Source organism: Microchirus variegatus, assembly GCF_963457635.1.
Source record: "Microchirus variegatus genome assembly, chromosome: 12".
NCBI lineage: Eukaryota > Metazoa > Chordata > Actinopteri > Pleuronectiformes > Soleidae > Microchirus > Microchirus variegatus.
In genome coordinates, this window is record NC_139813.1 from 15,819,239 (window position 1) to 15,846,155 (window position 26,917).

Sequence of the window (26,917 nt, forward strand, 5' to 3'; positions counted from 1 at the left end):
AGTTTCAAAGCAGCTTAGGTGCATCCAAGCATAATGATCGGTCACAGTGGATCACGCTTACGTTTTTTTTTAAATCTTCACCTCGAGAGTCAAATGTAATGTTTTTTTGTAATTTCACAACATCGACAGATGAACAGTGTGAAGTAGCTGTTCTTTAATAACGATGATTTGCTCAACAAACGAAGGTACAGCTCATCATCATGACTTGTCTGTACGTGACAAGACGGTTGGCAACAGTACTGCAGCGGGGAAAAAAGGCACAACGACAGACGCGACAACAATATGACCTGCATGAGAAAAACAAATATCTAGAATCATAAAGTTACATCAGCCGTCGACTTACTGGCTTTGTCAAATACAGTCCCCCACTCAATCGTGTAACAACTGAATGGGATTATTTTGTTTTTACAGCATTTCCTTGGTCAGTTTTTAATAAGGCAAAATTATATAAATGAGTAAACACTGTAACAAATGATAGTGTGAAACAAAACGGTGCATTAATCCGGAATCGGAAACAAACTCGTATAGCAAAAAAGAAAAGAAAGATACTTGCACTCTCACAGCAAACGCACACATGTGAAATAACTCAAGAAAACCAAAGTTCTTCTGGTGGGCGAAGCTGCTTCATGACTTGTAATAATAAAACCACTACAGCTTCAGTCTTCTTAAACAATCACACAGTCCTCAGTCCTTTCGCTACATCGCTGACAGCAGTGGCAGATACTGCCAATAAAAAGAGTACAAATATCAAAGAAACGCACAGGAGGCTTCAAATCCCCCTTAAATGCCAAAAAAAAACGTCATCGACAGAGTCTGCATAAGTGCGTTTGTTGACTTCATGTTTTCATGGTCATAAGCTGAGGTTTTCCTTGAGTGCTTATGGACTACGGAACGTCCTCTTGACAATTAGAGGAAATAATCAAAATCTTAGGTCAGTGCTCAGGACCACCTTCATCTGATCCATTCAGCTCATGCCTACTGTTCATTTGAGGAGAGAGCCGTCAGTCCACGTCCGTAGCTCTTACTAATACAGTTCTCAGTCGTGTCAGGGCGTCACTCCCTCCTGGTCCATGCTGCAGCCCAGAGCCTCGATGTCGTTGCTGATGTCGGTGATCATGCGGTCCCATTCGTCTCCCTCGGAGGCCTCCTGACCTTCGTCGGAGGCCACGCTGTCGCCGCTTCCTCCCACCGCTCCGTTGCCGTTGGTGGTGGAATCTGAGGCGGAGCTTGCCGTGCGCCGATATCGGCCGAAGCTGTCCGTGATGATCCCTCGGCCGTCTTTGACGCCGATCGTCTCGAGGAAATTCTCAAAGTGCTGATTGTCTTTCTCTGGTATGAAGGGTCGGAGACCTAAAGTGGGCAAAAGAACAATACTGTGAAAACTTTGGTCAGCATTGGTACATTAGTAACTTCTTAAAGAAGCTAAGACAACTGCCTTTTCTCATGTTTTACAACAAATGAGTTTTTATTAGTGCTGGGCGCGTTAGCGGTTGCACACATATGCAGTACACAGGTAATTCTGGTTATTTGTAGTGATGCTCTTTTCGTTTAATAAACAGACCACTACAGTTCGACTGTAGGCGCTCTAACTGGCGCTAAAGGAGCTAACAGCTAACAGAGCTAACTGGTAAACGGTGCCTGGACTCCGGTGTTGTGGCACGTAAACATGATGTCACGCAAGTCTTTTTCGGGTCAGTCATGTGTTAACCTAGTGCCCAGCACTAGTTTTTATCAAGTTTACTAGGTTCTTGTCGAGCACATGATAGCAACGTGTGGCTTTACCGACATAGCAACCAACAGATCACCAGAAACATTGTTACGTTAACAGGGCAAAGGACAACTTTTGCTTGCCTTATGGTTTGTGTTTGGCCACTTTTGTAAAGTGACTTTTCTGTAAAATAAAAAAAACAAAAACATATCCCGAAGGCCAGGAAAGAAACAAAAGCCCTGTGTCAAACAAGCCGTTTAGTGTAGTTCAGCTCACTACAGTACAGTGCGGTTTGGAACAGTACACTGAAGTGGCTTGTGTTCCATTTCAGGGTGTGTGTGAGCCAGATGGTGATAGCTGCGTCAGCTACGTAAATAGCGTGACGTCATAAGAATAAAGCATTCAGCATTTTGTGTTAATTCTCGCTGCCATGTAGCCGTTTATCAAAAGAAGGCAAAGCTTTATTTGAGAGAAAGATGGATGTAAAAACAGAGCTGTTTTTCCCATACGCTACATGGAAGTGATAATTCTCCATCGACCAATCAAAAGCCTGCAGTGTGTCTAGCTCCACCCTGAAGGAGCCAGTAAAGTATGTGCTTGGTACCCAAATGTTCCAATGTTTGACAATGGAAATGCAAATCACAACAAGCCAAAAAGTTCTCTATTCAAACTTTCACGGTGGTCGTTACCGAGGAGGAGGAACTTCCTGCTGTCGCCGTACAGTTGTCGAAGGTTAATGCAGAACTCATGGATGGATGCACCATTGCGGTATTGATGGAGCAGGGTGGCAAACTGCTGGATCTCCTGCGATGACAGTTTTGTCCGCAGCTACGAGATGGAAAATGAAAGACGATATTTCTCTCATTAAACCCAATATATGAAAAGGCAAAGGACACACACACAGATGGACAAAGCAAGAAAAGGTGGCTCATCATACTGTAGTCATGTAGTCCTGCAGCAGCTCTGCAGCAGTGGTGCTGAGCTCTCCTTCACTCGCTGTCTTTGTCTGAGGAGAAGCCGGGGTGGACGTCGTCGGGGAGTTTCCTTCTGCCTCCACAGAACCCTGGAAAGGACTGAATAATTCGTCCCTTGTAAGTGACGAGCCAAAACAGACCACTTTCAGAGCGAGTGCTAAAATCTTTCCTGCCAATGTAATAAAAAATTAAACGTAGACTGTGTTACTTACAATGTGCCGCCTTCTTCTTCAAAGGCCTCTTTAACGTCAACTTTGCTTGAAGAGTCATCTGCAAAATTGTGAAATGTGAAATTCTGACATGTTAAACACTTTGTCCAATACTGATCTGTTCCATTCCTTACCGCTGTACAGAGAAAGGTGTCTCGTGGGTGTGGTTGCTCCGTCAAATATGGCTCTGTCCAAGAAGTCAATCGTTGATTCCGTGTAAACGATCTGAAAGACCTGGCTGAGCAAAAGACACAGTTCCTCTGCAGCCGCCTGAAAGACAAGGGTTAGAAAACTCAAACTAATATTCTTTTTTTTTGCCATGGTCTCACCACCTTATAACTTTCTACAAAGTCAGCAACCACCAGGATTATCTCAAGTGTTTCCCCAGTCACTAGGGTTTTTATTAACATGCGCTTTCCGCACATTAGCAGTTGCCGGCTTTTGGAAGCTAACAGCAATCTCACTGTGCCAAAAACAGCAGGGTACGTTTCATAACTGATTCAGGTTACATTCTGACACTTGGCAAGCAGCGCTACAAGCAGTTTAGAGTCTGATTTAAATCCACATTTTTAACATTTCACTTTCAAAGTTGTTGGCATGAAGTCACGGGCAAAACCTACCTTGTTATCAACAGCCAGTACGAGCAGACAGCAGACTTCCACAAGCACAGCGCCACTCTCTGATAAGGAGCTCAGGGTCTGAGATTTGTTGAGGTCAGGACATGAGCTGGGACAAGGAGAGCCTCCTGACTCCTGGGCTGGAAAAACACAAAACATTTAAAGAGTTAATCTGATTATTTAAACTATATAAATGTAGTGCCTGTTGGCTATGCTAGTAGGCATGACGTTGACTATTTCTGTATTATCAGAATAAAAATCTCTGACTAATAATTAACACTGCTGCTGGTTACGCTCACAGAATTCAACAAATGGAAATCATGTTCTCATTATCATGTTCTGGTTCTTATTATTTCCCACTGAATTATATAAGGCAAACAAAGAACCAGTGAGATACGGACAAAAACTTTCAAAACAAGAGATTGTATATATCACTGTGTGTGTTTTCACCTGTTTTGATCACCACAAGGTGCAATGAGTCGTCCCTGATGTAGGACACAGCAGCAATATCATGGATGGGTACTCTCAGGATGATGTCTTCTCCGTCGCGCCACACTAGCTTTATGTTGTACGCCGACAAACTCACCACTGCGTCTTGCTCGGATGTCAGCTGGCCCGCCAACTGATGTGACTTCTGAAAATCACAGAAACACAGCATCTCTGTTAAGACAATTATTAGAACATGTGTCATGTGTGAGAACTATAATATTCCACTTCACTATTAGGAGGATGCTTCACCCGTACCCGTCATAGTTATACAACGGGTACACACAACACTGAGTGTGTATATAAGGCTGTCACTCACGGCTGTTATGACTCGAGCCACCATTACACATCAAGCACAGAGGAAGAAGTCATCCACAGAACATGCTAACAAGTCACATTAGTCATTTAAAATATTATCATAGTCATGTAAATTGAATAAATTCAAAAACGAAATAAATAGTACCAAATGTGAGGTATATACAGACTGAGTAGTCTGTATTAGGGCTTGAACTAGGTTGAACCTTCCCACACATGTACTTACCCTTGCATTGTCAATGAGCTGTAGCACTTCTGTGCGACTAGATGGGTTCAAGTATCCTGGAACTGATGTCAGCTGCCCCAAGTACTGAAACACATACATAATATTAACACATATATGTTGCTCTGCTATGAGCTGAACTAAACTCTCAAAAATATATATATATAATAAAATAAACAACCCAATGCTTTTTCTCTAACTGAGGAGGACTCATATATTTTAATGGGCAGGGACTGCATATCACTCACTTTGACTTCCTTCTCAATGTAGTCGTTAAGCAGGATGTCAGGGTCGATGCGGTGGTCGGGCTGAGACAGTGAGAAGGTGTGTAGGGCCCTGCGCTCTGTAGCCTTCTCCTGAGCCTTCTTGTCCCTCCCCTTCTCTCCTTTCAGGAAGACTCGCTTGAACGGGGACACGATACCAGGCTAGTGAATAAAGAATTGAGACAAAGAGAGGAGGGAGAAATGAGATTGTCTGAGGTGATACATCGGCATCAGTGTGCACTTTCGGTGCCAAGTTCTTCCAAAATACAATATTCAGTGAGTTCAAGGGGGTATAGAAAAATATGGCAGTTATGACATCTATGTCCAACATGCATTTGACACATGCTGGTGATGCAGTGAAGCACTTCCAATGCAGCTACAAGTTAAATGTTCACAAAAAGCCAATAAGATGATGTATCTTCACTTCTGGGCACATTATGTAATTTCTGCTGACCCTGCTTCCCCTGAATGAGCTGGTTCAACTCTTTCAGAGTGCACATTTATTTACAGACTTTTGCATTACCCTCAGTTTTGCTCAAATGTCAAAAACAGCATGCACAAAAACTCAGCATTTTGCAATAATGCTAGGATTTGTGGTTTAAGCCAATATTAAACGAATAATCTAACCCAGAATATCAACAAGAGCTAAGAGCAACGCACTTGACAAAAAACATGATACACTTAATACACATTGCGGATACGAAGCACAGTTTAGAATATGTTTCTATTTGAAACCATTTAAAAAAGCCTTCGCCTACCTCATACTCCATGAAATCACACGCTTCAAGAGTCTCCTATTCAAAAGCAAGTATGCAGCCTGGCCACGGATGCTCCACACTGTGCTCAACAGTCACCTGTCGCCTCACCTCATGCAGTCACAGCTGCCAACTGACACAGTGGATCAAACGCACTGCCTGTCTGAATGTATACGAGATGGGTGTGACCCCCCCGCAAAGGAAGGGAAGTGACTGTCTCTCTACTTAGGCACGCGAACAGGAAAGGGACCCACCACAACTTCCTGTGATGACACGCTTTATACACACATTATCTGTGAATCTTAAAAACAAAAACAAAACTTGTAGAAAGACAAAAGATGAGTGCGTGGTGGTGATCATATCTACTCCTTCAGATTGCTTCCTTCCATCACTCAACTAATCAACCACAGAAAAACAAGATTTTACATTTAATGTACTTTAATGACAACCTTAATAGTTTTATTTGACTTCTCCACTATAGTTTGGTTGCTCCCTGATGTGCCGACACTTGATCAGAGGCATCAAGACTTCATAGAAGAACACAAGCTGTTTGCCCAGTACATAATTTAACAGTATGTCGCTCTTGAATCTCGTGCATTAACATTTAATAGCTTCTCCTTGTGAAATGTCAGACAGCAGCTACCATACGTGACCCCAGTGAGAGTCATCAACAGGTGAAATTTGTAGTGTTACAAAGAAAAAGTAAGTGAGATACTGTACATCTTCTTGGTGCTGTGTACTGAAATTCACAGTGACACACTTGCATGTGTGATTTGAAATATATATATTATGGTTCACACAAAAAAACTAATACCAGATTTACCACCGTCACCCCACAGTGAAATGTTATATTTTTTGAATGTTCAGAGCTAGGCTGCAGCTCTATCATTATGTCAAGATTATGTATATATAGATATATATCTCCAGATGTGCTATAAGCAAGCTGATACAACAATGCTATTCACTGTCACCACCAAGTGGCGCAAACAAGAACTGTATGTACAGATGACACCTGTACAAGTGATATCAACTGAACAATTGCAAGAATTTTATAACATTTATAATGCCTTAGTGCTGTATGAATCTAAGGTTACAACCAACCTGACACTGAACATGTGAAAACTATTATGGTATATTCATATGAAAAATGGTCATAATCCATATGAAGACCCAGTGTTGTTCACAGTGGACCTAAGGAATGGATCCAAAAAAGATCAACCTGGCAAAACCTATAGAAAAATAGATGGACATAATGTCCCCAAAAAATAAAGAAATAAGTGTTATGTGCTGGAAACATTAGCAAATGAAAGATAACTTCAGTTACCCCACTACTGAAGCATCTTAATCTGTAATCATCTATCCTGCCTGTATTTGATGGGTCCTCCCCTTTAGTCTCATCCTGTGACTAACATAGAAAATATGTCCCTTTGACACAATATTAAAATATAGATGCATGTCTCATTGTATAAACGTGAAGATGTGTCTTAAAATATAGGACACGCTCATTGTTATTTGGTAGGAATCGCATGTTATGTGTATGTAAGACAGGGAGCTGGACAGATGATGCCTGTCACGCCTTCTTTAACAGCTGATAATGTGCTCCTGGGTCTCAGAACAACACGATTACGACAAATCCTAACAACAACAACAACAAGTTTGACTAACCAAGACAACAATGCTGTTAAATCAACAGTCGATTTCCCACAAACACAACCAACGACTTCTTAATGTCTTCACTGTAGCGCAGACAGTAACCGTTTTAGTTAATGCTGTTGAATAAAATACACCCATGCGTTAATAATAAATCTTAACACGCTTTACTTATTATTTACCTTAATATAACCCATGTCTTTTCATTATGACGGAAAAGATAGCGAACGTGTCAGTGTAATATTGTGAGTTTCACCCATTACCGCTGGTCAGCTAAAGTGACGCTTATACATTAGACTGGATATAGGCAGCTAACTGCTAAGCTAGCCTTAACCAGTCAACTTCCATGAAGTAGCTTTATGGCCTACCTTTTTCACTTTTTTCACATCATCCTCCATTTCTATGAGGCAGTCTTCTTCTTCATATTCATCCCAGAGTGGAGGTCCAAGAGAGAGAGGGCATAACTACAAATGCATTTTTACTAACACTCATCTGACAGTAGTTGGCTTGCTAGCCTAGCTTAGCCTAGCCTAGCATTGGTAAAGTGATGCCTGAATTTGGGCTTAAAACTTAACGCCATGCTGGTGTTTATCTTACTCCTCAGTCATTGGTAAAACACTGACGCGACACGGATGTGAAAACGGCACGTTTCGGTGCAGCTAAGACCATCAAAGAAATACTCTGTACACAAGACAAACTCGGAAAAGACAGGCAAAACTTTTCAATCGTGCCGCCATTTTGGGCGTAGAACTGTGGTCCAGCATGCTTTGCTTTGCTCAAACCAAAACAGCTGCGGTGTTCAGTGAGATGTACACCGCCCAAAGAACCATTGCAGCATCCTCTTGCCAACCCAGGTTGTCTTTTTTGTCTTTTATTGTTTACTTTTAAATAAAAAAAAGTAATTTAACTAGAGTGACGAACAATATAAGTTCGAATTACTATTGCTGACAACTCATGGCTTTTTGTTTTGTTGTTTTCTTGCTATCTATCAAAGGGGTTTTGACACATTTAAAACATTTCAACAAATGCTGTCATGTTTAAGTAGGACTTAGACGAAGTAGCACAACAAAAAAACAACAAATAATGTACACATTTTGTTTATCCATTGATGTTAGTGTAATATGAACGTGTCCTGCAGAGAACCAAATAACATTAATAACCATAAATGGTGCTTTTATGCTGTGTGTGATGATGGTAAAAATACGTGTAGCTTGTGATGACAGTATGTGGCCGTTTTAATAGGTCATTAAAACAATATTTTGACAGTTTTCAGGACAAGATGACAACAGAAGTGGTAGCAGCGACAACAAGTGAGACATAATATGTCAGACAAGTGGCGTAAAGACTGGAGCAGGGAATATGGAACATCCTCAGTGTAAGAAAGTGGAAACACATCCAGAGTATCAACACAAGAAATGAAAGGTAAGTGGTATTTATTTATAAAGCACTGTTGCTCAAAGGGCTGCTTATTGTTCACAGTATTTTTTTTTGGGGGGGTCTTGTAATAGATTTTTGATCATGACGGAACTAAATGCTAAACTGTGTGAATTGGATATTGCAAACATCTGCATTCATCTATGAAAATACACTTGCATGACTCTATTGCGCATAGTAATACAAGGTGACATGAATGCAAATATTAAATAATGCAGGAAAGGATCTGCACCGTAGTTGTTTTCTAGTAATTAGTATTGTACTCAAAGGGTGACCCCACACTCATTATCAGGATATTAGTCAACATATATTTCTATTTCAACATTATTCCTACAAAAACTAAAATGAAATTCAACTCTAAAGGAACTCTTATAATATTAAGGTGTTTTCACTTGTTGACAGATTAGTCTTTTTGAAGTTTCAATATTTAATCTGAATAAATCTCAACGTCTGTGTGAATGATCTTTCACTTGGCTTTAACAAGTTAAATGAAAGATTTATTAAACACGGGCTAAAAACATGATGTAAAGCATTAGGACACGTTCATTAAAACCATTTCCTGTGTTAGTTAAAATTATATATACGCATACTTTACACATTTGCAGGTTTATGATTATGTTCCAGCCATTTCTCTCCGTCAAAATGTGAGGTGTGCATGTGAATACAGTACTGATTTATTGCACTTTCAAATACTATATTTATTTTTCTCTTCTGGGATGAACAGTCTGATATATGAATCTACAGTAAGGCTTAACATTACATTTCAGCATAATATTTCTCTTTTCTTCTAAAAACCAAAACATACAAAAAGAACTTTAGCACCATATGTTATTAATAATATTCATATTGTTCCCGAAAACAGGGCGTAGGTACAATACTGGACATCAGTTTTGCTTCTTTTTTTTTTTTTTAAAGAATGGGAATTCCATGGAACAATTTGTGTACATTTTATATTTAACAACATCAAATAAATCATTCCTTATATGTTCTCCATCACAACATAGGTTGTATGAGTACACTTTCATAAAAATGCCACACAGCATGTAGCAAATTAGCCTTTTTGACATTGTGTTGACTTTTGGAATACCCTGGATAAATCATATAGCCCAGGGAATAATATCCTGATACGCTTTGAAATACACCAACAAGCAAACACAATCTAGAAATAATTGATTGAATATAAACAAAGCAATATTTCCCAACACCTCTTAATAATCTTTAAAAAAAAAGAAATCAGCAGCAATTAATATGACAACCATAGTCGCTTCATTGGAATATCAAATTCATTTTTAAACAAATTATTACAGCCAATTCTACAGTAACAACAAAAATAGGTACACACAGATTAAGGACATATAGATGACAGGAATTTTACAACACAGCAATCACGTTCTATATACTTTTTTTTGTTTGTTTTTTTTAAACTCGGATTTTCCTCGCAGAAGTACATTTGTGCTCCTGTGCATTTGCCAAAAGATGATTTTCATCATCTGCCAGTTTCATTCTCTCAGAGAAAGAAAAAGAAACAAAATGAAATCCTTGAGCAGACTGAATCATAGTAAAAAAAAAAAAAAACAGTTGTAATACACATGAACAGTATTGTAGATATTGTTTTTTGTGCAGATTGGAAAATCAAAATGGCACCATTGAGAGTTGAGTTCTGCTGTAAACTGTGTGTGTTTGAGGTGCTAGCACTTCAGCATGTGTCTGCAGGTCTGTGAGGTGCATGTTCTCTCAGTCAGCTGGAAGGCTATGCTCTCAGAAAGCCAAGAAGCGGACTCTGCAGTCCACAGTGGTAGCACCGTTAAAATGTATTACTTCAGCACCAGGTTATTAACAGAAATCAATCGAAAGTAAAATAAGAGAATGCACCACTTTTATCATCTGAACGTTACGCTTCATCTGCAAAACAGATGGCCATGACACAAGGATACAGACTTAAACCAAGTCATATATTACAGTGGCCTGCTGCGACACATAAATGCAGAAATCAGTGTTTGTTGTGCAGTCAAGAGCACTTACATGCTAAATGTTGAGGGTCACCTCACAATGAGTTCTGAAGGCATGCTGGGAGGTGATGGAAAACCAGGTCACAAAGTTATTCCAAAGTGAATCAGCGATGTTTCACTATTCCATCGTAAGAAAATGTAACATAATAATTGATTTTTCCCTGTTTTTGTCATCACTGACTTCTTACACCATTTATTCCAACTGCAGGCATTATTGTTTTGGCTAGAGAATGTATTGTTCACACGAGACAAACGACACAGAAATGTTCACGTCTTTCCACGACAAATCATTCAGCTTTTGCAAGACAGGAAAATATGCGAAGGCAGAGACAAACGTACAGAACAATCATCGACCGAATCGTCCAGTCTCGTGGCTGGCACCTGACTATCTATCCAAACAGTCCAAAACGAATGCTTTTACGCTTTAACTGCTAGTTATAACTTACTTAATCAGCGTCTTTCTCAGACGTAATAAAGATGAGGAACCCTATGTTCAAGTAAAGAAGATGTTCAGTATTGCCTTACTATTTCTCCTATGTTTTTGAAAGAACCAGTCCTTGGGTTTCATAGAAGTACCCAGATTACTTCTCAACTGGAACACTGTAATTAGGTAACAGTGCAGTCCTGTGGACTCATTTAATTTGTGGAATGAGGTGTAAGCTGAGTTGCTGACTTGGCTTGATCTGGTTTGGTGGAGCAAGAGGTGCGGATATTGTTTGGTGTTGGTCACCTCGGTGAGTGTGCTGGCACGTGAAATGAGCAAAGAAAGACATTGGCATATGTTGTTTTGCGGACCTGGCTGCCATGGCTGGATTGAAGCACCCAAAGTAACAAGGCACAACAAGGACTGAGACGAACAAGCTGGCTGTTCAAAAATGCTCTTGCTGTGAGTTGTGGCTGTTGAGGGATGTGGAGGTGGCCTGATAACCTGACAGAAACAACTCTCTGCAGGTGATTTCTCTGTGATATTGTTCACGGTATAAAGCGTGGTGGCCTGAAAACTACACTTTACAGTGTAGTGATGGCTGATACTTGCACTCTTGTGTAGCTTAGCTCTTGAAACCCGCGTGTAATTTAAAGAAACAAAGGAATACATTTATTTTAAAAACCAAAAGCTACTTAATAACAACCTTCTAGCTAATCATTTTCAGGGATACAGAGTGGTTGGTCATTCTGTAGAAGTAAGTAAAATATACTGCATGTATCATAAAAATCCAGACCTGTACATGTAGACTCTTTGTAGACTTAATTAAAAACCTGTTTAATTAACTGTCATTGCTAATATTAAAATGACACAACTACACAAGCATAAATATGTACGACATTAAGCACCACTGGATGAAATGCAGCCTAGCTGTATATAATCTTGTTTATGATGCGATGGAATACTGTTGTTGCACACACACAAATAAATCAATGAATCACAGTGTATTTGCACCTGATTTGTCCATGTCTGGAAAAGGAAAGCAGTGTCTTGAGAGGATGCCAGGCAGCCAACGACCACAATAATCAGAATGAGTACTCATTCCCAAAACCAAAAAGTGCAAACCATAATTTAGTCGTATAATCCCAGCCGAAGAGTGGTCCAGGATGCAGTATGTTAAGGAAAAAAATGGAGACCCTTGAGGACATGCCTGGGGATGAGAACTGCATTGAGACACACCTGAGTCAGCTGGTTCAGTGGTCTAGTTTGTTGGTCCTGAGGAACCCCTGTATTGGCTGTTTTGCTTAGTTTTTTTTAGTTTGACAATACTGATATACTTTATTATTCATTCATCGACTTACTATTAACATGGCTGTTCATTCACTACAACAGAGAGGGGGGGACTACTCTGGCTACTATGGTAAACAGTGGACAAGTTGGTTGTTTGCATACACGTGGTGTGTTGAATGTTTGCACCACCTAAGCTGACCCAACAGTTTTCAATTACTCAGGGCTGAACATCGCTTTTAAGCTGAATTTGGCAGACCCTGGATGTTGAAGCTCTTGGTAATGGCAGTGTACCTCATTGCATGTTCTCATGTCAGGATCTCCAGTTGTTCAGCCTCAACCCCCGTTGTTCAGTTACCAGAGAGTGTGAGAGAGTGTTTTGCGGGAGCTTACCAACGCCCAGCACCATAGAGATGGGAGGAGGGCAGAGCAGCAACCAAGGATGGAGTCAAACAACCGGCGAGAGAACAGAACTGTGGGAAAGGGCTGAGGAGACACACACACACACGCGCACGCACGCACGCACGCACGCACACACACACACACACACACACACACACACACACACACAAGCATGTGCATGCTCTACCGACCATGCAAGCATCCTCTGACACCAGAGTTGTAGGTTGTACATAAACACTGGAACACGTTCTCCCACAACCACATGAGGAATGGAACCCCAAGACTCCAGTCAGACCCTTTATCATGATCTGCCCTCATGTTCTCCTCCAACCCTGGCAAAAACCCCCCTCTCACCTTTTAGTCTGGTCTTACATGGCCTCTGCTTTTTACAGTACGATGTTAGCAGGCACACGTGGCCACAGCTAAGCAGAAAGCCAGTCAGCCAGAAAAAGGAAACTCTTTTTCCGTGTAGGGCTGTTGGGCCTCCCTTGTTGGGTGCATTTGTACTAATGCCACATACTACAGTCATGCCAAACAGTACAATGTATAAAACACATATTATATATTCAAATGAACAATTAAGTAAGTAGGTAAAATTAGTGTATGAAATGCATACATTTTTCTTATGAATTGTTAATTTGCCCTCTCTGGAAACTTTCGCTTCTTTGACTCAGAAGGCATTGTTTTTGGGATTTTATTTAATTTTTTTTACCTCATAATTGAATACAGTCCTGTGTGTGTCTGAGGTGGTGTGCTCCCACATGTTCAGCTGGGAGATGTTAGGTTATTAGTGTGTATAACTGCTGCAAAGCAGGCCTATAGATGGCACGCATTTTTGCATGGATTGCATTTAGTGGTTGGAGGGGGCAGATACATTTTGAAGACAGTACTTTGAGACGCATTTTGGCTTTGTTTTAAATACACCTGCAGGTGCTAGAACAGTCGCCCCCCATACAAGAGTATAACTTCTTTGAGGGCACACTGACGTTAAGGAGTACACCTTTTAACACTGCAACATGTTTTGTTATGTAAAAAAGTGTGTGCTCTGACAAAAATAGTTATGTTAATAACTATAAATATGGACACATATATGCACTGAAGTATAATAGCATAGAAATATCTTTTCACATTTGTCTTTGTTCTCTTTGCACCAAATAAGCATATATTAATCAACCTAAAACATTTTTTTTCATAAGAAAACAAACAAAAAAAAAAAAAACAGTGGGTGGAAATGTCTGTACTTTCTAGGAATGAGAAGGGAATGGTGGAGGATTCCTTGAAGGCTGTCTTTGCTCCGCACATGTGAACATGCAGTACGTTTGTACCCTTCTATCCATCACTAGAAACCTACAACCTTTGAAAAAGTCTTTGGAATGTTTTTTGTCTATGATTTCTTACCCACCAATTTAGGAAAACTTGTGCTCATGTCGTCTGTAGTTAACATTCATTTCATTGTGTTTTTCCCACTTAATGTGGTTGTCTTAATAATTTGTGCTCTCATAAATATGGACAAAACTGACTAAGTAAGGCATGCTGTATCAGCTTGCCTCCAGTGGAGGGCAGTCTGCACTGTAGAAAAATTGAAGGTCAGTGTGCTTCTTTTTTTCCTTCCATACATGATGTGATTACCCTTTAGGATTTTGAGAGAAAATGGTACAGTCAGGATACACAGAAGCTCACAGATGGTAAAACCATTTTGAACAGCTTCTCTTAGATACAGACTTGATGGTGTTTCTTTGTAGAATTTACAGTATCGTGATAAAACTGTCAGTGCTTTTCAATTCTTGGGCTAAGGACTTGGTAAACATTATCATACATTTCAATGATTTACATAAAGAATGGCAGTAAATGTTAGAATGTGCAAAGACCTGCCCCCTCTGAGATTCTCCTCCATCATTCCCATCAGGCTTTGCGTCGGTCCCATGTCACAGGGACATACAATATGCCCTTCACAAGTATTCACAGGTTAATCACCAATACAGTATAATGCATTAAACACATTTCATAATGAAACATTCATTTGTTATCTACACACTCATACAGAACCCTCCTGTATGCAGACGGGTTTATATGAGACTTTTGTATACTGTATATCACATAAAATACTGTAGGTTCATAATTTGCTCTCTGTGCTGTTTTTTTTTTCTCCAAAAAATAAATCATGACTGTGTTTTGACAGATTTTCGGTTTTTGACAAAACACACATCTCCTGCAGGAAAGTTGAATGATCACAGTAGAATGAGGGGGGAAATGGGAAAGTCACGTGGAAAGAAATCATGTGTGAAAGAGGAGGAAGAGCAGGGTGAAAGAAAGGAAATGCGTGTGCATCGTTGTGTGTAAGAGAAGGTGACCGAGCTGTAGAGGATGCCTTCAGAAGGAAGATTCATACTGCAGGAGTTCATAAAGAAGCGGACCGTCCCTATACCTGATGCCCACTGCGTTGGGGCTAATGTACTGCAGCACATTTATGGTCCTGCGCAGGCGCCGATCCACAAAGTGCGCATCCCAGGCCGGGTAGCGCTTTCTGGGCATGTCTATCTTGATGAGAGGACCCTCAGGCTGGATGGGTCTGCCGGCTGTATCCACCGGTTCAGTGGACCTCACCTGGAAAACCGGAAGGCAGGTGTCCGTGGCTGTTTCATCTGACTCCACATATTCCCCAGCCAGACCCCTTGTGGGAGTGGCCTGAGAGCCACGAGGGCCTGGTGTGGGAGCCATGGGCTCAGCTTCAGGGGGTAATGGAAGGCCCCATAGCAGCTCAGCACAACAGGAACTGGCCAGGACCCTCAGCCGGGGGCCCATGGGGTGTAGGACCCCATAGTAGAGAACCATACAAGCCACACCTGAGGCAAAGCACAGGAAGACGCCACATAGGGCAAAAGAGGCATAGGCGTCAGTGGTGACTGGGTCACGGTACGCATACCAGAGGGAGCTGAGGATGACGTTCTCCATCAATACTACTATATAATAGGCCACCATTCTGTACCGTGTCCGGCCTTCGCGTACATTAAACCAACAGAATACATAGACCACACCCACCACCATATTGAACAGTACCTCTTCCCACTTGGACATACAGAAGTCGGTGCCGCCATGGATGACCCAGAAAGCCATGGCACACCAATGGAGCACCACAAAAATGCCAAAGTAGATGTGGAAAACTGAGGCAAACAGGGCAAAGGAGAGCACCCGAGAGGAGATGGTAAAAAGACGCCACACAAGATGCACAATGGCACCTCGATAACTCATGCTCTTCTTGTCGTCACGCGAATCACGCAGGAGTTTGTGGTAAGAGGCTAGCACCCAGGCCAGGGACAGGAGGGAGGACATGGCAGAAACACCTGGGAAATAGACAGAGAGTGAGACAGAATACAATCAGAGAAAGACTAGAAAGTGTAAGAATGGGCGATATCAAAACAGCAGAAGAAAAAGAAAATCTATTTTGTATAGGCATGAGGCAGAACCCAAAGAAGGCTTTATCAAGTCTTGGCTGCCATTCCAGTCACTGCACACAGTAGGATTCATTTCAGCCAAAGTGATCCATCACCACTTTGAAAGCCATATTATTGCCAAGATCATCGTGGGTCATTCAGTCAACACTGTTTCCATTTAGTGCACAAATTCAGCTTCCACAAGACATGTATAATAGTAGAGACAGCACATATGTCAGAGCAGTAACCTGCTGCATGACAAATGACACAAGATTATCTGCAGAGCAGCAGTATGGTGCCTCTCAGCAAATGTATTGATGGCATTTCTATACACACTCCATAAGAGCGGGATATCACTTGTTATGATTGAATTGCTTTCGTTGGGTAACTGCATGCTGAGGAAAGTGGAATGGTTAAAAAAAAAGAGGTTTTAATAACAGGAGTGATGATTGTTGGAGATGGGTACAGTTGTGATATTTGAACTGAGCACTGAAAACTACATACAAACAAAATGGTAGTATTAACCAAGAGGTAACGCCTTACACTGAAGCCACTCAGCATTGTTGCTCTGGATCATGATGCAGAGCTGCAGCACCAGCTGAGGGGCACTTTCTAAGAAGGTCTCTAGCAGTCGCAGCATGTTGACATCAGCATACTCGTACATCATAGCCCAGTAAAAGCGCCGCTGATTCTCCTTCTGCCGGTGACTTTGTATGCCGAGGTACATGGTGCGTATGTACCTGCAGAGACAGCAAGGACAGAGAGTTAGATTAGAAGTGCACTTTTCTGGACTCGCCGACCAAATACTTGACCTTATTAATACAAAAGGGAGTGATATCATGTGCCCCAAGGACAAGTAGAGTGTCAAGTCCCAGTTCACACATATACATGGCTGACTTTTACAAAAAACACTAGAGGGCATGCTTAACTACATTCTGATACCCAGAAAATGTATCCATATCATTAGTTTCTAAATGAGTTATAGAAAACTTTCTTTTCGTAAGTTTGGGAGTAAAACGTATTCAAAAAGCTGAAACGATCAAAGAGAATTGCACATCTGTTTGGAGAAAGAATTCACCGCTACTCACATTTCATGTTTATTGATGAGCATGCAGGACAGACTTGACAGCAGTAGCCTGCTTTTGAGTTTTAAAGTGTAACCACTAAATGACTTGCAAAAACATTTGTTAATATTGAGTAAAAAACGGATCAAATGCACATGAACATAAACACAAATATGTACAGGACTGAGAAAAACAACACGGGTTATTGAACTCATTATACAATGCAAATAGTAAGCAAGGAAATAATCATTATTGTAATTGCACTGCATGACCCTTATTATCAACTGCTGCTATTTTCATAACTAATGGGGTTAGTTTCATAATGGTGATTCTGGTGAAACCATGGAGATGGTGGAACATGCAGCCAAAAAGTGGTGGCTAATTGAATCAAACTGGTGTTGCATCTAATGTGTAAAACAGTTTTTTTGTGTCATGAGTCATGACCAAGAGATTTTGGAGTACTGCTGAGCAAAACTGTGATATGCTGAGGGCTGTAATTTAGCTAATTACGAGCATTATCTTCTTTGGATATGATTAGAAGTGACGCACTAAGAAAAGAAGACAGCGCAACAGGCTGCACCCAAAAACATGTTTACCCCGAATCTAGAGCTGCAGAGCTGGAAACCAGTATGATGGTTATACTGTAGTGGTTTATCATTATCTTAACTGTGAGCTCAGTCATTGCATATCGGGTGGTAGCTGCAGGGTCTATCTGCCTGAGCTGGCACAGTAGCTAAATAAATCCAGCACTTGATGTTGAAGTCAGTCAGGCGAGGACAATAGCGAAGCACGGACAGAAATAGACTAGACGGTAGCACTCACCAAAACAAAATGAGAGACCAAGGATCTAAATTCAGTCCCTCAAAGTGAGACACAAATACACTGCAGCACAACAACAAACGATGCCAGAAAATGCTTATGAGTGGTTTTAAGCATGATAATTAGCTTCTGCATTTGCTGTTGGGGAAGAGAATTGTGCTTAAATTGAATGATGTTGAGAAAGAATGCATCATCTAGTTGAGGGTGATTGCTTTTGGTTATTGTTTTAATGGAGATGTGTAAATTAATGAAATTGATTTAAAGTTTATTCTGATTTATTTACTCAACACTTTTGCTCTGATCTTGAAAACCTTTTCAGAAATGTTATTTGACTAGACACACACTTTTCTTGTCATTACATTTATTCCCATGGCCAAAACAAACAAGAGAGGCACAAATAAAGATCGATAAATGTGATATTTTTAAGGGCTAAGAAACTTCTGAAGTTCAAATTCCCCCTCTCACATTTGCTCAGGCACCAAACATGAGATTCACAGAAAATATGAGATGTTTCTGTTACAGGGCAACTATTGGATAGGTCTCCCACCTCCTGAGGAAGATTCCTATCCTTTGCTGAGGACTGTTATTGCATCCTTCTCCCTCTGTAGCAAGTCTACTAATGCATGTGGTGATCAAAAACAGAGAAAGGTCTCGCTGGACAAGGACATTTCAGAGCACCAGGATGATGATCTTTCTCTGGACAGTGGGCAGAGGGGGAAGATGAGAGGGGTAGAATGGACCAAAAATTTGGGGATCAATAGCTCTGGGCTCTAAGAGGCACTATTATATCCAGAGGTAAAAGCTGGCATTCCGTGACATTTTCACTGGGACTGGTAAATGTCAGATGGAACAAGTCAAACCCGCTCTCCCGCACTAATGACATGCCATAGAGACTTGCACAGACCCTTTGTCTCCGTCTCCCAATTTCTATTAGTCTGTGTGTGTGTTCCTCATGGTCTCTGTAGCGGTCTGACTTTAAAAAGAAAGCGTTCACTGCTTTGATAGCTTAGGGTCAGATGCTAATGTTGAACACTGGGCTAATATTTGTACTACAGATATTGCAGATAATATTGATTGGAATCATTACTGTTTTTCAGGTATTTGGTCGTAAACAAACATATATTTGACAGATGAATTTTGAAGTGATTGGAGCAGGCCCTTTAGTTCAAGGACCATATACAGCCGCAATTTGATCTCAACTGGGTAGGACCAGTCAAATAATAGCATAATGATCTATAAACAACAAGCATTTCTACAGTTTTACATAGTTTTATAAAACATATCAGGAACGACCTGAACATTCTTGAGAGAAATAAGTGAAAATTCAACAATATGATTTACATTTACAGCTATCTGGAACTGAAAAAAATATAGTGTTTCACAAATTCATCCTGGGGGCGAGACTGGACCCACTGGTGGGCCAGTTCTGGCCCGCAGGCCTTACGTTTGACATCCCAGGATTACAGGGAAAGTGCTTTCCCCCGTTCAATATGAACATACTATTTCATCAGAATGTACTGAAGAAATTATTGATAATAGTGGAACCACTAGGTGTCCATACTTCAATACTTCTAATACATGGAAATATGGGTAATGTAACAAGGTACAGTATTTCATCCTTATCTGTAGAATGACTTAATTATATTTTTAAGTGTCAAATGTCCTTCCACTGCTTTCTTAGTTCCCGTTTTTGTTGTTTTCAGCAAAAAAAAAAAATAGAAAAAAGACAAGTGCAGTTAAACACTTTGGGTTTCACGGCTGTCACAAAAATATGAACTCACTCCATCACGTTCCCCAACACACACACACAGACACACACATATTGCGCATTCACAAGTCTCACACACACCCTGCAATTGTGATGCACTGTGTTAACACTCCCACTGTGAATTTTCAGCTGTGGTAACACAAATGGCTCCCTTCAAATAAGCGCACACATTCACACAAGCAGGCACAAACTTGACAGTGCTGTAGGTAGAAGGGGATTTCCTTTCTATTCCAGACACATTTGTCAGATGGATCTCACTCTCTCTCTCTCCCTCTCCACTTAGGCTTTGGTCCTCTTCATGCTCCCTCTCCTTTCCCTTTTAGCTCCATAGCTCCTCTACAGGGCCGCTCATGAATTATTTGTAGCCAGATCATAGCGATCGCTCATGGCTCGTTAAGCATCGTACGCATGGCCTAACAGCTCGACACCGTGCCGGGGTCGTGTTCCAAGCCCAGCCGTCTGCCACTGTTGTCGAGACACCAGGCAGCCATTAACCCCCTCCCTACCACCACGTCCACACTACACACACACACTCATACATGCATGTATGGAATCACAAGCACAAGATTTGCCTCCAACTGCAATCGACTAACCTGACATACAGCCAGTTATACATATGTGGTTACAACGTCTGCACGAGGACACATCTTGAGCATGAGCAGCAGTGACGGACAGGTGGAATGACAAATACGTACACACACACGCACACACACATGCACCCACAGACCATGTGGACGACTGGCTGCTCGGCCATGTTGTTCATCCCGCTCCTCCAAAGTCACTGACCGATTAGTCATGCAGCCAACCTTACACGAATCCATTGAGTGGGCAGTTAGATGGAATACACACACACACACACACACACAGGTTTTTGCAAATTACACCTTTTTTCATGTTTTTTTTATGACGCCAGATTCCATGTGTTAAAAAGTGACACATCATCTCTGTTTCATGCTGCTGTAACAGAACTTGTGACCTTCTTATGAATCAGCTTACAAGATACAAATTGCCTGAGCTCCTGGAGCCTTCCCACTAGCATGACTTATAGGACAGATGCTGTTAGAGTTGGCAAGATGTGTGTGTACTTGGTATTCCTTATGTTGCGGGGACCTAAATCTGTTTACACAGTCAGATGTTGAGAGATAAAAAAAGACCCCATCACGTAAATAACAACATTTTAAGGTGAAGACGTGTTTGAAAGTTAGGCTTAGGTAAGGGTTAGGGTTAAGATTAGGCCAGCAGTCATTATGGTTAAGGTGAGAGTAAGTTTACAGGAAATTAATGTAAGTCAATGCAATGTCCTGTGAAGTGGACCAGAAGTAGTCCTCATAAGGGTCAAAACCTGGTCCATATGAGGCAGAACCTAATTTCTGAAGAACTGGTTAAGTTTAGGGGTAAACACTCTTAGAAATAAGGGTTCCAAAGCAGTCTTTCTACAAGGGCTGAGGTTTTATCAGGAACCATTTTCTTCTGAAAAGAAAATGGGTTATTCCTGAATAAAGGGTTTTAAAAAGGTTCTTGGTAGAACCCTCCAAAAGGGTTCCAGGTGGATCTTTTATAAAAAGGTTCTACCTGGAGTCAAAAAGCATTCTCCTATGAGGACAAGCCGAAGAACCGAAGTATATGGTTCTACTTAGCACTTTTATTTCTAAGAGTGTATTTAAATTGTGGTGAGGTTAAGGTTATGGTTAGGCATTAACTGGTTATGGTTATGGCTATGGTTAGGGATAAGGCTGTGTTTAGGCTGTCCAAATGTATGGAAGTCAGAGTCCTAAAAAGAAGGGTTAGGGTTCTTGTGTATCTTTGTGGGGACCAGAAACCATATAAACCATAGGGAGTGAGGACATTTTGTCTGGTCTTCACGACAAATAAAGGTCTTTTTTGGGGGGTTGAGGTTTAGAGTTAGGGTTAGGGTTAGGGTGAAGCATTTAATTGAGATGGTGGAGGTTAGGGTAAGGGGCTAGGGCATGCATTATGTCTTTGAGTGTCCTCAGTAAGAATGCCTGTGCAAGAACGTGTTTGTGTGTGTGGTGGAGGCAATGCCAGCTGCAATGTACAATGAGTCACACCCTGAGTCACTCCGAGGGGCTGCACATGGACTCTCAATGAGGTTCAAACCTCCTTTATCAGGGAGATTTCGATCTCTCCCCATCTTTGGCTCAATATCTTCACTTCTCTCTGTCGGCGCCTTGTTTTCAACTGTCCCCAACACGCCGCCATAAAGACAGAATGCAGTCTCTGCACATGTGGATTTTTTTTTTTTTACTTCAGTGGTGGACAGTGTCTGTGAGAAGGAGAGTACTGCTGGGCAGAAAATATATTTTTGATTTGGTGAAGGTAAAAATAAAGATTCCTCTTTCTGCTCAACCATTTGTTGAAGGAACTAGTTTCTGACATGTCGGTATCATCGTGTTGCATTTTATCCAAGCGTATAGTGACGGAATTGCTGCCCCTTCCAGTGAATTAACACTGTCACAGCTCAAGCAGCAGCTAAACAGTGATGTCAGTGTTATGTTATTCATCAAGTTGTGCAGTGCCAAAGAAAACTGTTAAAACAAAGGATTTCCTCAGCGTTGCCTCTACCCTATTAATGCAGACTGAGGAAGGCGAATAGAAGCGTTTTCAAAAAGACATTTGTACATGTCAAGCCCTTAATATTTTTTTTTTTACACTTTCCCAAAACATGTTTCCATGCACAGATTAGTCGAGCTATGGACAACTACCTTCTCGCAGTATACAAGCACTAATGGGGAATCGATTCACTGGATGAAGTGTGTCCGCCTCTGCTCTGCTGCGGTGAAAAAAAACCTAACTTGGTAGTACTAGGCAGTTTCCTGTTTAGCATGTGGCTAGTTGTTCGCATGTCAAGTGCCTGTTCTGAGTCTTTTCTACCATCTACCGTTATTTAACTAAAAAACAGCCAGTTCTTAAAGCTGACAGGGCGTGAAATCGGCTTGGATTTCACCATGTTTTTTTTTGTGGTTGTCTTCTTCTGATGTGTAATGGCTTCTTCTATTATTTCTGGCTATAGCTATAGCTATACTGTATGTCGGTGAAGGTTCTCAGTCATCCAGGTCATAATCTTCTTCTGACTAACTGGTGGACTAGTGGGAATTCTCAATAATCCTTATGCTATGTAAATATACAGTACGTGACTCAGTGGGCCTCCCCTTTAACCGTGTTGTACTGATCCTTCGTTTATGTCTTAACCCTTCCTTATGGCAGCTAATGGTCCTGGATGAAAGCTTGGCTGAGCACCACAGGCGAGTCAAATACACTCACTCACAGCCATCTGTGACCAGTGCCATGAGGATGATTCCTGCACCGCGAGCCGCTCAAATGTTGAGTGGAGGCTGGTTTGACATGATGCGAGCTGAAAGCGATGAGGAACGGCAGGCTGAGATCAGCGATGCCCGTGTCAGCTCTGCTCCGCCCTGTCAGTTCTCGGCGTGCTCCGTGGTTAACCAACTTTGATGTCTTGACTAAACATTATCACTGTAATTATAGCGCTTCGTTTGTGCGTGCACACCAATTCCCACGGTGTGCGTCTGAAGAAGTGATTTATAAGGGACAAATTTTTCAATGGTCATTAACACGACTGAGGATTTTACTGGATGAGTGGTGGATGCAAATGAGGGCTGGGAAATACTTCAGTAACAATAAATATGGGAATATAATTTACTATTACTACTATTATTATTTAATTATCATGAAGCCATATTGTTTAGTCCTAATACAAAGGATCAGAAATGACAAATTTGAATGTATAATACAAATAACCCACTATTGAGAGTGGAAAAAGGTCAAATTCGTTCATTTTCAGCTTAATGTTGTGTCCTGAAATTATTTACTTGATGCAAAACTGATACTGCTTCACACTGAATGAGTCTGTGGTGGAAAGATACCTCGTCTCTGTGGAGATAATAAACGCTGACCCCCAGCAGGTACAGGACTGAACTCTTTCGCTTTTCTTCCCCACGCAGCCGCTCATTTGTCACCATTAGCAACGGTCCTCAGGTTCCCCCAACTCATTACACTGCGATCACGTGACATAGCGCCGCGGATAAGACGAGCGGCGAGGACACATGATGGCGGTGATTGAAGAAGGAGAAGGGGGGAAAATGAGAGGATAAAAGAAGGGAGAAGAGTGGGTAATGTCAGATAAATAATCTATAGTCATAACAAATGGAGAGGAGAGGGAAACAAGTCACATGATGAAAGGCTCTCAGGCTCAGATAGACCTCAGCCAAAGGTGCAGGCTGATATAAGATAGTGTGGAGTCATTCTCCAATAATGGATAAAAGCATGACGCAGATAAGGAGGTGCAGACTCGGTATCAGTGCTAAAAAACAAGGGGCTGTTGCCTTTCCCTTTCAGACGGCTATTGATCACTTCAGTTGTGCATTAGCGGCTGCGTTCACTCGGGTAATCAAATGAAAGGCAGCGAATAATTAATTGATTGATTTGATTCTACAGTCCGAATTAAAACCAAACTGCATAATGCAGCGTTTTTTCCAGCAGCGGATTCAACCTGCTGATGAGCCAGTTTCACACATCTGCATCTTACCAATTTGTCCTAACATTATGGTATGCTTTTTTTGGCGACGCCCTGCTTTTCACCCAGTAAGATGATGGTGTGTGTGTGTGTGTCAGCTCGTTGTTTGGTTTTTTTAAAGGTTAATGTGTCAGATGCAGTGATATTATTTCTGAATTACATTTCCATACACACAGCACATTGCAGCTGGATACACAGCTCTTTATATCAAATGTACTGTGGAATATTTACCTGAGGGCACACACACACACACACAGGCACACATGGGATTTTCCTCTGCTACAAAGAAAAGATTGCCACTGTAAGACTAAATATTATGGTTAAGTAATACTTAGTGAGGTGGTTAAGTTAATTAACAATGATTAGCGACTTCTGCTGATATGAAATGAAGACACTGAAGTGAAATCTTCTTTCTTTCCACCTTCACTGCTGCGTGCCTCTCACTGGGCCCTCTCCCTGCTCCTCACTTACTGTTTTGTGGCTGCACTTCAGAGGCAGTGCAAGATTATATACGGATTATGTAGAAAGAGTCCACACCAAAGAGTCTATGAGGAGGCTGGCTTTCATTCAGTGTCAGCGACACTTGAAGCTGATGTTTTACGGCTCTTAAGACTATAATTAGCAGGGCTCGCTTTAAGAGGTAAAATGCTTCCCTGACTTTGCGATTGATTGAAAGTTTTCTGGGGGAAAATGTTGTTGGTGTTGTACGTTATCCAAAAAAAATCCGCCTCACAGTGCAAACTTTGTTTTTTAAAAGGTTTGATGGGTTTGCTTGGAGGTTCTATGGCTTCATGCATTTTTCAAGCCCCGAAGATAACTAACCAGTGGAGGTGAGAGCCAAGTCAGCACTCGAGGAGAGGAAGGCGGAGGGGGGGGAGGTGGAAAGGATGTGAGGCCCGAGATAGAGCAGAGGCAGAGGAGATAATCGCCAAGAAAGACGAGGACAGGGAGGAGAGAATAGAGAGGAAGTGACAGTCTGATGTAGTGACAGAGGAAGTATAGAAGGAGGCGAGATGCGAGTGAGACAAAGCTACAAGAGGTAGAAAAGAACCTGGGGAGTAAGAGGAGAGTGAGAGGAGGGGAGTGAGAGAGAATGAGACCCAGGAGGTAAACTAATCACTGAGCACGCAATGCAATTTTCTGGCTCTGTGCCTCCACTCCACCATACTCCTCCCTCCTTCACTCTTGCTCCCATCCTCCCACAATGCACCCCCTCATCGTCTTGGGGGCTCTCTTTGCTATTCTGCTCACACACACTGTCTCTTGCTCCTCTATCTATCAGACGGTACCATTTCAGCGCTCCCCTTTCATTATTGGTACGGCCCACTAATCCCCCCCCCCCCCCCCATGGCTCTCCAAAATGGATTGCGCCACTCTGGCCATCACCATTTTTTAAAAAAGCCAGTCAATGAAGGGAGACATTTTAATGCAGAGGGCATGGCGAAACATGTGTATGTATAAATAATTACTTTATCGTTTAGTATTGAGCGAGGTGTCTTCCGTGTGATGTCTCCATCCGTGGATTTGTGTGTTACAAGGTCGATGGTGGGAAAAACAGAACCGCAGTTAGCAAATGGCGTAAATTACATGAAACACGACTATAAAACGGGTCTTTTCATCTGCGTATGCATGTGTGTGTTTCCCCCCGAGGTGGAGGCATTTAGGAAGCGTTTGATAACGCTGCAGTAAAGGTTTTGAAAGTGTGTTCAGTCTCTCTCTCCCCAGAGTGGCAGTGGTGCCTGCCTACACTGTTTTGCAGCTCCTTGATGATGATGATGATAGATGTTCACTCCAGACATGCAAATAAAGGAAACTGCTGCCTTCAACAGTGCACACGCGCTCACTCACAGACAGACACACACACACAGACACACACAAACACACTGGTGCATGTGTGCATGTTTGACTATGATCAAGTCATCCATTGATAAATTAATCATCCTCTCAGGGAAAAAAAAAGCAGGAAGCACAGCTTTCCAAACGCTGCTCTGTTTTCACTGGCTCATCAAGTGGAGAGGAACATTGCTCACTTCAGATGGCATTTCAAAAGACAGGCAGCCTTCTGTTTGAAAAGGTGTAAGTGTAGGAGAGGAATGTGAGCGAGCTCATTATTGACTTGCAGAATATGTAGCTTCATCCATTATAAGTGGCGCTGCTGGGGTTTACAGGCACACACAAACACACAGAGAGACAAAAAAAAAAGGCACAGTAGACTATCACTTTCAACAAGCTTATCATATTTTCATTCTTACACAACAGTATCAATATGTACAGTATATGCTCTCTGTTTTGCTTTGCCGGGCAGCACGCTGGCTCAGTAGTTCTGGTACTGGTAGTGGTTAGCAGAGTTGCCTCACAGCAATAAGGTGCTGGGTTTGATTCCCAGTTTGGGACCTTTCTATGTGGAGTGTGCATGGTTTTCGGTTTGCCGAAGAAAGGGTTTTTCAAGGGTTCTTGGTAACACTAGTGGTTCCAGTAAGAACCATTTTTCATCCAGAGAACCATTTAAAACCCCTTTCCTGAA

General features: G+C 41.6%; 2 protein-coding genes across 2 annotated transcripts in view; both read right to left on the bottom strand.

Moving 5' to 3' along the window:
• Nucleotides 1-796: 796 nt before the first annotated feature.
• On the bottom strand, nt 797-7,858 carry ccm2 (CCM2 scaffold protein). The gene is made up of 10 exons (XM_083898347.1): nt 7,569-7,858; nt 4,781-4,957; nt 4,536-4,619; nt 3,959-4,142; nt 3,512-3,648; nt 3,026-3,161; nt 2,895-2,952; nt 2,646-2,781; nt 2,398-2,536; nt 797-1,350 (listed from the first exon to the last, which is right to left on the bottom strand). Exons 1-10 carry the CDS (start codon nt 7,596-7,598, stop codon nt 1,046-1,048), a joined length of 1,386 nt encoding a protein of 461 aa, XP_083754473.1. The 5' UTR covers nt 7,599-7,858; the 3' UTR covers nt 797-1,045.
• A 7,268-nt stretch (nt 7,859-15,126) lies between these two features.
• xkr6b (XK, Kell blood group complex subunit-related family, member 6b) overlaps nt 15,127-26,917 on the bottom strand; it is a gene marked incomplete at both ends in the record, with an annotated part of 50,837 nt that continues 39,046 nt past the window's right edge. Inside the window, 2 exons of the mRNA XM_083899123.1 lie at nt 15,127-16,097; nt 16,731-16,927. Of these exons, the coding sequence (XP_083755249.1) occupies nt 15,127-16,097; nt 16,731-16,927 (1,168 nt within the window). The remainder of the gene's footprint in view (nt 16,098-16,730; nt 16,928-26,917) is intronic.